At 39.0% G+C, this 13464-nt stretch overlaps 1 protein-coding gene across 7 annotated transcripts in view; it reads right to left on the reverse strand.

Moving 5' to 3' along the window:
- LOC134210810 (protein tramtrack, alpha isoform) overlaps positions 1-13464 on the reverse strand; it is a 149652-nt gene that overhangs the window by 28229 nt on the left and 107959 nt on the right. For 6 of the 7 annotated variants that reach the window (XM_062687106.1, XM_062687105.1, XM_062687108.1 and 3 more), the window contains one exon: positions 1317-7652. The exons of the other annotated variant lie outside the window; for it this stretch is intronic. In XM_062687106.1, coding sequence (XP_062543090.1) covers positions 6334-7652 — 1319 coding nt within the window. In that variant the 3' untranslated portion in view covers positions 1317-6333. Of the gene's footprint in view, positions 1-1316; positions 7653-13464 lie in introns of those variants that run through there. 7 annotated transcript variants of the gene reach the window in all.

A 13464-nucleotide genomic window follows, 5' to 3' on the forward strand; every position in this document is an offset into this window, starting at 1 on the left:
TATTTGATGCCCTGATGCTCTGGACAAAATTTCAGCCAAATCAGTCAACGTTTGGGCGGTGCTAAACTCGTTGGAAGTTTATATGCAAAAATGTATGCAGAAACATCCAAAAACAGTGATTTGCAGTTGGACGGCACAATTTACGATCAAGAATCATGATACTCATTCAGATCTTGAAGAATTTAATACAGAATGTAATGCAGAAAACCGCGAGAAGATTAGAGTTTGCTCGGCTAAGTTATTAGCATTTCTCTGAAGTGGGGTTTGAGCAAATTTCGTTTCTTTTACCTTTGAAAAGAAATAAATTCACCCCTTCAACACTCCAGTAAAATGCTAATATCTTTGTCTAATAAACTCTAATCTTCTCGCGGTTTTCAGCATAACATTCTGTATTTAATTCTACAAGAACTGAATGAGTATCATGATTCTAGATCGTAAATTGCGCCGTCCAACTGCAAATCACTGTTTTTGGATGTTTCTGCATACATTTTTCCATATAAACTTCCAGCGAGTTTAGCACCGCCCAAACGTTGACCGATTTGGCTGAAATTTTGTCCAGAGCATCAGGGCATCAAATAGAACCGAATATGAGGGCGGCCCATCAAAAAATTTGTAAAAGTGTTTTTTGAGCCGCCCTATAATGAGCCTATTCTATTATTTGTCGATGTCTTCCACGTCTTCCACGTCAAAATTGACAATTCTCGAGTCATACGAGACGCAGAATAAGCTCAACTGTATCATGTTAGGATAAGAATGGCAGACGACTCAACATCATTGTGCCTATTCTGCGTCTGAGGTGAGGCGTTTCGTATGAAGTGGCAATTGTCGATACCTCCCATTTTAGTTATACGGTTGTCTCACAATTAACGAGTTGTTCGAAACGCAGAATAAGCACACATGTACTCAATTGTATCCAATTTAACCTAACTGAAATTTGACGATCTGGACTACGTAATCTAATTCAAATTAGAGCTTTCACTAATTTACACCACCTGTATTCATGAGGTCACAATAATAAACAAATGCTACATTTGTCATAAGACGAGTTATTACGACACACTGATGATTGCTAAGGTTGAAATACTGTAAAGTTTCAATCAAGTAATGGAATTTAATGGGATAGTACTAACTCGTCATATGACTCGTCGTATGACATTCCACTCAAAAAAGATCTAAATAATTTTCTCCTACCAATGCTTGCAAATATACGAAATAAGAAACGCGCATAGTTACTATTTAACTATACCTGCTCAACTTCACTAATATAAATATATTCTTTCCATTCCATTTAGACTTGCTTAAATACGCAAAATAAATCATTTTCATTGTGTTTTATTAGATTTTTCTTTAAATTAATTTTCATTATTCACATAAGTAAATACTTGCTTTTTTCATTGAATATCTGTATTGATTTCTTTTTGTCCATTCAAGTTTTGCTCAATTTTACTTCCATTAAGTAAGTTTACCATGTGTCTGTGTCATTCCGCATTTTCTTTTATTTATATTTAAACTTATTCAAGAAGATATTGATTCTATACATGCTTAAAGTACTTTAATTACCATAAGTTTTCTTTTAATTATTTCCATTATATTTGCAGTTTTTTTAGTTGCTTCTCCTTTCAGCTATTGATATTTTTACCTTAAACTATGTAGTTTAACTTCTCTACCGCGTTACTTTTTTTCTGCCGTTTGACTCTTCAGGATAGTTTTTTACGTTTCAGAAACATCATTCTGTTATTTATTGACATTAAAAGATTTCGCTTACTTTAAATTTTATTTAATTTAGTTAAATATACACATGTATTTAAATTGCTAAAAAAGAGTTAACAAAAATACTAGTTTTTCACTACGGTTTTCAAAATTTTTAGGGAGTGATTGTAGAATATACACACCAGCCATTTGTTTCCTATGTCTGTCTATTACTCTGGCTGAAATTCACCGGCGCTCAGTGAATTCACGTGGTTGATTGACTGAGCTAAACTAGTTTAAGGAATTCTATAGGTTCACATTTTTACACTTTTCATTACGAGCTAAATTCTTGCTATTGAACAAAAAAAATCTTTATATAGTTTTTTTAGAATGCAGTACAATATTACAGAACGGTGATGAATTATTAGGAACGGAATAGGGTCGACCTTTACTTGTTATTGAATAAAGTTTTCAAAAATGCACTGATAGCTTGTGGCTCAATCGTCGTCAATAGCTTCAAGATAAAACGTCTTATAATTCAATCAGAAATCCAACGCGCGGCTTCAAAAACGTAAACTCAAAAAAACAACAGTCAACCTTGGAATCTATTTTCAATGTTTCGTTTGTTGAAATGTGTATGAAATTTTGATTCAGCGATTGATTGTAAGCTTTGTTATTGAGAATGCAAGTAGATAAACTTTTTTTTTGAATTCTAAGACATTTACTTTAGGATTTCTTTTCAACAAAAATCCAAAAGACTTAAAAGAACGTAAAACAAGAAACGATAAACAGTCGAAATAATCTCAATTATTGCACTTTGCTAAGTTTGTTTAAAGTATGCGTAATTAACAAATAGTTAAGCTTGCGAGAACGTTTTCTTTTTCATTATTAATAATAAACCGTAGCGACAGATTGAAATATCTCAAAACTCTGTCAATATCAATAAAACGATCGACGAAACACCTAAGCCAGAAATATTTACCAAAAGAAATCTACTCGAAATGGTCACGCTCCATAATTAATCACTGGGTTCATAAACGGAAAAATGTTGTATCGAAGCAGGTGGGAATCGTTAATCGATGTAGGAGAAAAACTCAGAAGGTTTGAGAACCACATTTTGTTCTGACATACACATAGGTACGATGAAAACTATGGCATTATATGAACTACAGTGAGTTTGCCTGTGCTCAAAATCCACAAGTAGAAAAACTATGTTCCGGATTTGTTACTGCGTTCTTCTGACTTGATGCTGCCTCTTTTATGTTTTTTCCATGTGCTACTTATATTACAACAGTCGTGATTCCTCGTCTGCTCGGTAGACAACTCATTTATAGCGGTGCTTGCTGTTAGAGCATTGCGAATTTACCAATGCATATTAGCTGATGATCCGTGAAGAGTTTAATTCTACTGTATTTTTTTACACTATTTCGCTGCTGATTTTTCCTTCGCTGACCGCTGACAAAATATTCTGTTTTCGTTTTGGCTAACAATCTGCTATCAATATCACTTGACCGGCTTCGAGGGTGGACGTGCCGGGAAGATGTTCGAGATGGTAGCCCGCAGAAGTGTACTTGTTCTACTTTTACAAGTGGCTGATGGCTGGTGAGACGACGAATTGATTCGAGTTCACCAATTGGGAATATTTATGTTCTGGAACATTTCATAGATTAATGTTCTTTTCGTGAATGTATTTTGTGTGACAAATATTTCCCCATTATATTTGTTAGACAGCTTAGTAACGACAAAATAATGTTGCTTATGCGATTGATTTCAAAATATTCCTTCTCTCGCTTGAGAACAAAAAAGCGACTCTATCCGCAGTATCCATTTGGCATAAGGCCATTTGGAATAACGACCGTTTGGCATAAACACAAAAATAATCATAATGGTTTTAGGGCCATTTAGCATAAGCAGGGCCGGATTTAGCCGGAAGGGGGCCCCGGGGCCGACAGCTTGTGGGGGCCCCAATATGTACAAAAAGGTTGGTTTAGGTACATAAGATTTGTGGAGGCCCGGGGCCATGGCCCCCCCGGCCCCCCCATAAATCAGGCCCTGAGCATAAGAGACATTTGTCTTTTTGTCTTATTCTGGGCACCTGCGAGTTTTTAAGAAATAATTGACTCTTTCGCCTTATTCCGGGCAAATGCGTACTTTTAAAGAAGGTATCATCTACTTTCTGCCTTATTCCGGGCAAATGCGTACTTTTGAAGAAGGCACCATCTACTATTCTGCCTTATTCCGGGCAAATGAATACTTTTGAAGAAGGAGTAATCTACTCTTCTACTTTTTCCGGGCAAATGCGTACTTTCAAAGAAAAGGTCATCTACTCTTTGCCTTATTCCGGGCAAATGCGTAGTTTTGAAGAAGGCATCATCTACTCTTCTGCCTTGTTTTTGGAAAATGCGTACTTTTGAAGAAGGGGGATCTGGGAAAAAACATACTTCTAAAGATGGAATCATATTAATACTCAAATAGTCGTTGTGCCGTATTTGACGCATCTTCCCAACGATGGTCATTCCCAGGCTGGTCATAAAATCATGCCGGAGTGGAAAAGGAGTTTTTTTTTGTGGAGCAGAAATTAGCATCAATGCTCACAACAATAAGCATCATCTAACCCGAACTTATGCGTCGAAAAACAGAAGCGAGTTTGTCGTTCATCTTTTTCTTGTGGTGCGTCACTCACTCTCAATTACACTCAAACAGCCTCTGCGATTTTCAACACATAGAAAGGGTCGCGCCGGAGCCACTCTGTTCGTTTGGTCCTCTGCTTTATGTACGCTTTTACTCATTCGTGAACGAACGCACCATTTTGCTGATCATGATGTTACTTAACTCTAGCGAGTTTTAGGAGTTTTGTCAAGCCTGATTATGCCAAATGGCCTTGAGGTACTCAACACATTATGACAAATGGTCGTTATGCCAAACGGCATTAGACCATAAGGGCTTCCCCCTGTCAGCAAGAAAAGGCTTACCAAGAACTGTGGATCTACGATGGGTGAGTGCACTGCATAAGCAGAGAAGGTGTTTTTATGTTTCTCTCTGCTCGTCACAGAAGCGACAATTTTAGGCCGATGTCCACGTAGCGGTTTTTTACGATGCGTGCACGCAGCGTTCACGCAAGGTACCCAGCATCAAATGGAGCAATGCACACGTAAACGTGTGCACGACTACATTTGATGCTGGGTACCTTGCGTAGACGCGGCGTGCATGCAGCTTGAAAAAACGCTACGTGGGCATCGGCCCTTTTGTGGATTGTATTGCTCCGATCTTTTGTGAATGATTTCTGCAGGAGCAGTGTTCAGTGTAGGTATCGAGTTCTCTTTTGGTGAAACCTAATAAATGTTTGATTTTCTTGATAATACGGTCATAAGGGGACGTTCTTCTAAATTTAATGCGATTTCGGCTCACAGATCTGAACTTACAGAAAGGATCAATGAACCTTTCTTCCGATCCATTTCTAGCGCATCAGCAATCTCGCTTCTCTCTAGGCCTCTCTCTAATATGACATGGGATTCAACATAAGTAAACGTATAGAAATTTCTCAATAGTTAGATAGTCAATCCCTTAGCTACCACAGAAAATACATGTTTATACTTTCTCATGAGGTAATAACGCACATTCTGAAATTGCATTTATTTCTGCCTGAATTACTGCGGGTCACTGTCCGACGTGGACAGAGATTTTTGTTTTTGGACCATAGATTCCGGAGCCTGTCAGATTATTCAATTTGGATCCATGTGTGAAGCACTTTGTAGCACCAGTCGGAACCCTGGCTCCACCTTCTTCCCATTCCAGATGGGAAGTAACGAACACATCGTGCGGTATGTCATAATGTTATCGCTAGAACTTCGTTAAATTTAGGCAACCAGACAAGGGAGGCGTAAGCAGTCCTAGGACGGACAATGCGTGTAATCATTACCATAGTTGGTTGGTATTGAAACTTATCTACACAACTGATTGAAGATGAGAGTTCCAAATCAATTTTGTATCAAGTACCCATTACACAAAAATATATGACTTCAACTAATTCTGTTCGATTCAATCGATTTTATAATATATACTTGTATAAAAAGCATTAGAAAGTCTACTATTTCTCTAGTTTTTCAGATAATTTTGGACACATAGTCGATATTAGGAACGGAAAATTTGTATTGAATGTGTTCATTCCATAAAAAATAGACAAACAAATAACGTTATTCATATTGAAAATTGATGTATTATGTATGCTATCTAATTTTTTGATAAATCTTTTTAACCACATTGTAAAAGTATCTCGAAGTATTGCAATTACAATCAGTAAAGATTATAGCAATTCAAATAGTCTGAAATGTATTTTAAAAAATCTGTATAATTGTACGAAAAACACTTCGAGTAAAATTCAGAAACATCTTTCACAGATCATAAGATACTGTGTCCATACCTTGATTAGCTGTACATAACATCAGCTGTACATTAGTTGCTCATAACACCTACCTAACATAATCGAATCAAACGCCATTGCATCGTTCCCATCAACCCTTTCGAATCGTACAACTTTTGTACATCTCATTCCCAATCACAGTTCCAACCATCTCGACAAAGTCCACCCTCTCCCCCTTCTGTTTTATGAGTACCCCCAGTCTAGTTGTATCCCGGACGCTAGTCTTACATCGAGTTAAAGTTTAAGCCCTGTAAATTGACCGCTCCGGTGTTCATGTTCACCGTGGTCGTATCCGGGTACCTCTGCCGGGACATTTGGTGTATGCCGGCGGCTGCCGTCGTAAAGTCCACGTGCCGGGTGTCCAGGAAGCCCATCACTCCCATCGGGTGCGCATGCGGCGGGCACATCAGCGGGGCAGTGGCGGACGATGCTGCCACGGCGGCGGCTGCTGCAGCCGCTGCCGCTGCCGTTGCAGCATTCTCGTTCGTCGTTTGGTGTTGAGTTTGCTGTTGCTGCGCTTGTTGCTGCTGCTGAGCTGCCTGCTGCTGTTGGGCTGCTTGGGCTTGCTGCTGGGCTTGTTGCTGCTGCTGCTGTTGTTGCTGGTGTTGCTGCTGCAGGGTCATGTTAAGCGCGGGAGAGGAAAGCGAAGTGTCGTAGTGTTCTAACGAAGCATTCTCATCGCCAGTGGGGGTTGTCGAGGGAGGAGGAGAAATATTGGGTTCCATCTTTATCCTACTTTTTATACTGGGCCTACTGATGGGGTAACCTCGTTTCTTGTATTCTAACCATAGAGTTCGGTTGTTCACGCCATACAACCGAGCGGCCTTGCAAAAGCCAATACCTCCGAACCGCACGGCCTCCAATGCTCTCAGGAAATTTTCGTCGCCTTGCGGGTTTACGGATCTTTTCCGTTTCACCGGTTGAATTGTCGTTGTCCCACTCGCACTGGTGGTGCCGATTGTAGTTTGATTGGTATTTGCAGGATGACTGTACACACTCTGAACCATTGCGGCTGCCGCAACAGCCGACTCGTTACCGCCCTGCGGTGACGTTGGTGTCGAGATGTTGGACGAGCTGTAGCTGTTGACCATGTTGTTCGGATTTACGGAGATGATCTGCGGTGAGAACGGATGCTGGTAGATTTGTACTGGCGTAGTAGGCTGCGGCGTCGGAGCATTGGAGTTGGTTGTCGAAGCATTCGATAGCGGGTTACTGCTGTTGCTGTTGGCTCCACCCCCTGCATTGTTGCTCAGCGATTGGCTATCATTTTGCTGTTGCTGTTGCGCTTGATGGTGCTGCGCCGCAGCTGCTGCCGCTGCCGCCGCCGCTTGCTGTTGCGCTTGGGCCTGTTGACTAGCTGCCGCGGCGACTTGGGCTGCCTGAGCGGCCTGTTGCTGCTGCTGATGATGCTGCTGTTGGGCGGCAGCGGCCGCATGCTGTTGCGCCTGAGCCTGTGCATGCTGCTGCTGGAGTCCCAAATTTGTCTGACACGACGCGATACCGAACCTCGAATAATTCGTATCGATTACAGTCCATTGCCCACCTGGGAACGGAAAAGAAGGAACAAGAGAGCTTGATTATTATTTGTTTCTCTGATTGATCGATTTCTTGTGAGGGAAGTTTGTTTTATGCAGTTTTCTTCTAAGGTATGCAGAAATGTACAATTTGAAAATGTTAAACATTCCAAACTATTGAAACGAAAAATTTCTCTAATAACTGAACCGAACGATCGAATACGTTTTGATAAGCCATGCCACTATTTGCATTTAATACGGACGAGTTTTCAATCCCTAAGCCTCCGGGGCTTTTCCATATCGTTTCTATCTCCGATTGGCCTGACTGTTTTTTACTCTATTGCCTACTTTTAGGGGCTCCAGTGAACTGGCCACATTTGTTGCATTTTTCATTAAATCGAATGTCATGTGCGTTTTGTTTGTGCAATCGCGGAGAAAAAAAAACCTCACATCATCGATCGCGAAAATGTGCCGCGCGTAATTACCAAAAATTGCGAATGTGTGTGTGCAGCTTCAATCGGGCGCGCATCACAAAAAACTAATGAAAATTGGGAAAATTAAAATTGCTTCGATTCTCCCGGCACCATCCAGCTTTCTGATTAATTAATCGATTTTATGTCTTTCTCTATCGTGTGTACCGTTTCGGAATGCATTACTCTATCTTTCTCTCTGCCTGTTCGTCTCCTCTCCGATCAGCAGTGTCCACGAATCGAAAAAAAAGGACCATCCGGATGCAGAAAAAATCAAATGAAAAACAAATAAAAACCGAGCTCTCTCTCTTTCTCGTTCTCTCTCGCTGACACACCCGGACCCGCGAACTAAACCCCCAAAGGGTTGATATGTTTCGTGTGGGTGGTGGCATGGGGCGATCAATCTTCTTCTTTCGCGCGCTTTACAAACTCGCGCGCCCAGGTGGAGCAGGTAATTTTTGTATTGCTGCGCGTTCGATTATCTGCTATCTAAAAAAAAGGACATCAAAAGGAGCGCCGGTACGCTGGTCCCCGAACTGAACTGAACCAGAACCAGAGTTGACAAGGACATCGGCGTCATCGATGATGTCGCCAAGTGGATGTGTGTGCAAACCTGATGAACGATTGCCGCGCATTTTGGTGGTGATGATGGTCATGATGGGAAGCGATTACAAGAGTGAGTGCTGTTGGTCGGTCTTTTTTGCATTTCTATTTGCTCATGGGCAGTATTTGAATGATTGGCGTGTTGGTTTGGGGAAATTAATTACGATAGAGTTTGATCCGGAAAATTGCTGTTAATTGCAGGAAGTTGGGTGTATCATTTGGTGTTTGCAGTGTTTTTTTCTGGACCAATGGAGTAGTAGCATAACCAAACTCGGCAGTTAGAATTGATAGCAATATTTGGTACAGGATAAATAACAAACACAGAAAAACGTAAGATTCACATGAACAGACATAAAAGACACGTATACGATTTAAGAAAAATAGTAGGATTGTAATCCCTTGCCTTACTACCTAACGAAAAAGTTGCATTACATTCTATATCTCACCAAACAAATTCATCGACAATTTTTGTCTTACCATAAGAAACAGTGCTTAAAATATTTTACCTTGCCATATTCTACCAAAATGAAATTTTATCATCAAATCGAGTGACAATAAAGTAGACCCACATTGTTTCTCCTACAAAGTCATAATCTCCACATTTAAATGTATACGATGATAAAAAACGACCCTGATCTATCTTACCCCGTGACCCATCTTGCCCCACCTCACCCTATTTAGAATCGCATCAAATAATTTGAAAAAATCTTGCCTGGAAGCATTCGTATTCTAACTTGTTCTAATTTAGAATTAGGGTGTCAATTCAAAATCGATTTCCAGATTTTTCCCCGGTTGGGGGAACTGTTACCAAAAAATCATATAAGCCGGTCCAAGCAAGAAATCAGCCAATTTTTGTTTGTTTTATTAGAGGAGAAAATCCTTTATAACTTTCGACAGGCAGAAAAAGCAGAAGCACAATTTCTTTTTGAAGTGGCATAGGCTTATATTTTCATCTTAATTCCTCAAGACAGGATAAAATTAATGAAATAACCTTTGAAAAATAGCCCTAGAATTCCTTGAAATTGCTTCAGAATTTAATTGATTATTTATTTATTCAACCCTCTTTTTTGTTTTCAACTGCTCAAAAACACTTTCTTAAATCGATCTTATCTAGTGTGTTAAAATTCAGAATTTTTAGAAAGCAAATAATGGAATTTCTAATTGGATGTAGGGGAAACGAGCTTTTTAGTTCATTTCCAATTCTAGCAGCTACTGCTTGATTAGTCAAGTTGAAGGTATAGGATAGAAGTGGGAACGGTATGAAAGTCTGGGATTAAACCCACGACCTCCTGCGTATGAGGCAGAAGCAGTACACTGATGATACTGGTCATAAAATTTGCATACGACCAAACTTTCATAAGAATTGAACCAATACTGCAATTTCTCATTTTCAAAGAGAGATGTCACGCAATGTTCACATAATCTACCCCTTTCAATATCTATAGAAACGCGGCATGCCACAAAAATCTCAAAAAATATTTGTTCTATGACATGACATGAAAGTGTGTAAAATCTGCTTTATTTTTGTGTTTATTACCTACCACTTTCAACTCGGTGAATTATATTATATATGATTATTTAATATGATTTAATATATGGAATATGATTAATTAATCGACTCGTCACTATTCTTCGCATCTAATCTATTCAAATAATTTAGACATTTAATTTTTTAAATAAAGCTCAATAAACATACTCTTATGACTGCCTTTCTTGCTGAATTGATCAAAACCACGATTCTTTCATTTGGTCGTTTGAAATAGAAAAAGGCGATTTGCTCTCTGTCTTATGACGATCACTACCTCAATATCAGTACTCAATGGAACTATGAAAATCGTAAGATCATATTTCAGTCGAATCTATCTTTTCATTTAATTTTTTTTAATATAATCCACCTAATCAAATCATAAAACATTGACATGATTTACAAATAATATCTAGCTTAGAAAACGATCAAAACTTAAATTTCAGTTATTTAAAAAAAAGTTCTTGTATTTAATGAATCCACAGACATAATGGGATATTCGTCAAAAATATGTTTGACCATACAAGTCAGGACTATTCGTACTTCCTTTTTAGATATCACTATTAATTTAATTTCGGGATCAAAGCCCACCGAAGGGGCGGTACTTCAATACCTTTTCCGAACTAAATCTATCACATGTTGTACATATGCATAATCGAGTTTCAGACATAGTAATTAATTTCCACTCCGGGTGGCTTAATACCCGGCATATGGGCAATTAACTTTGAATGTATTAATTTAAGCTTAATTTGTAAACAAAGCCGAAATCCAGAACTAAGGGGAAAATTATGACAAATCTCATCCAGGTTTTGTTGACGCGGTTGGATACCACTTGAATTGGAACTTGAATTGAACAGGAAATACAACTGCAAAGAGAACTGGAACAAGTTTCTGGGAAAGAAGCCCTAGATAAGAACTTCAACACGTCAAAGGCGAAACACAGAGTAGACTGTTAAAAGCCGCGTATATTTTTTGTTCTTGACTAAGAAATTTAAGCCGTTTTGATATAATAGATACTTAAAAGTAGTGATAGGGATTTGTTTGAATTTGAAATAAATTCGCTCATTTTATGCAGGCAAACTACAGGGGTTAGACAAAAAGGTTGAGATAGGCAAAATTTTTACGAAGTTCATATCAGCATAACAATGCGTATTAAAATCCGATTTTTATGAAATAAGGACCATCGAACGCGGAAACTATTCTAGTCTAGTCTAGTCATCATGCAAATCCTGAGATGTTCCGGGTTTTCCGAGGGTTTGTTCAAAATGCATTTTTTCTTCTGCTTGTCATTTTATGTGACGTTTAGGGTAAAAGACCCAATAGTGGAGGAACTAAGCACGATCAACGACTATTCGTTCGCTCACACCACGTCTATACTTTATTTCGCTCACCTTAAGTACGCATTCGAAAGCTTATCGAATATATTTTAAACGAAGAGTTATCCGATCGCTGCAGAACTTATCATTCTTACCTAAAATGATACCTCCAATTATTGGTGCAGTGTTCCAATAGTTGCGGTATTTTTTAATTCGTGTTCCTATAGTTGCGAATTCCATTGTTTTCCTATAGGACTCGCAACTATAGGAACACTACCGCAACTATTGGTGCAAAGCAGAGAGAAAGATAAGGTATTTTAATGATACTTTACCGATTTAGATGCAGTTCTCAAACTGTTTTCCTCTACTTCGTGTGATGACAGGTCAACAAATTGATAGAATGCATGGTTTGCTGCGTTTGATACATAGATTGGGTAAAAACAGCACTACCGCAACTATAGGACCACCCACGACTATCGGAACTATTACCCTACTGCCATCATGTGTTATGCTTTCCCAGAAACTCAGAGGCGTCGCGTCCGCATGTGCAACCTGTGCACTGCACATGTGGCAATTCTATCCCCAACATTTAAACTCTCGATAGATTTCTTGTCTTTCTAAGAGCACCTCCACGGGAGTCCCCATCTGGGTCCCTATCGCTATTTCCGGGCCCTTTATAGGGACTCACTTGTACACCGGAGGTATCTAAACGGAAATGTAAAATAAGAACGCAACTCAAAATTAGCCGTGAGTTTCCAAATTTAGCGCCCCATACTGGGTTGCTAAATTTCCATACAGGGTTGCTATTTTGTGAAACGTCACTTTGGTATTGATAAAAAATTGCAGGAAATTTGTTTTTCTTTTTCAGAACAATTTCGACGTAAATAGCAAGGTAATTATTTTATTTTTTGGATTTATTTTTTGGATCTAGTGCCCCAGTTCAACTTCCGTCGTAATTACAGTAACTAATCAACTATAATGAGAAGCGTTTCGCACTAGCGCCCGCTAGAGCCCGAAATATTCATAGATTTTTCGCGAATGAAAATTATACTGTTTATATTTTTCAAGTTAATTCGAGGAGGTCTTCCAGGATTCCATCAGAAAATTCCTTTAGTAATTGTTCTGTATGTTCTTCAAGTAGAAGCAGCTCCTCCAGAAATCTTCAGAAAGTTTTTTTTTGCTGTAGATCGTTTAAAAATTATTGTATTGGAAATTCATCTAGGATCCCTAGAAGATTTTTCCGGGAGTTCCCCGGAAATCAATCTTTCAATCTTTGCAATCTTTGTGTTCTTTCAAGAATCTTTAGCAGTTCTCCCAGATTAGTTTTAGGCTTTCTTCCAGATTCTTTCGGGTTTTATTTTTTGGTATTGGAATTGCCCTATAATTTTGTTGTGGTTCGTTTGAAAACATAGTTTTTTTTAAAGAAAAATCTCCGGATTCTTCCGGATGCTGTTACAAATGTTTTCCTTCAAAAACTCTGGATGAATTCCTGCAGGATTTTGGCAAGAGAGTCCTGTTGAAAAACTGGTGCAAATTTCAGAAGGACTTTCTTCGACTGGAAGTATAAATTCCCGAAGGAATTTTTCAGGATGAAGGAAATCCAGAAGGAATAATAATGAAAAAAATTACGATGACGGGTCTCCAGTTGGCCTTGCGAGCAAAAGCGTAGAATTGCCCTCCGGAGATGGCGAGCTCTATTCTCGATTTGGCCAAGGATGTTTTCGAGTGGGCTCCTTGGGCATAGTTGTTACACAAAATACATACTCAAGCAATGGCGGACACAGGAAAGCTTTCAATTAATAACTGAGGAAATGCTAATATAATACTAAGTTGAGCAGCTAGCCAAGTTCCAGTTGGAATATAGAGCCATTGAAGAAGATGATGACTATACTTTTAGCAACGCCCGGTGAGAACTTGATATGCTAAC

This window comes from Armigeres subalbatus, chromosome 2, assembly GCF_024139115.2.
Source record: "Armigeres subalbatus isolate Guangzhou_Male chromosome 2, GZ_Asu_2, whole genome shotgun sequence".
NCBI classification, from domain to species: domain Eukaryota; kingdom Metazoa; phylum Arthropoda; class Insecta; order Diptera; family Culicidae; genus Armigeres; species Armigeres subalbatus.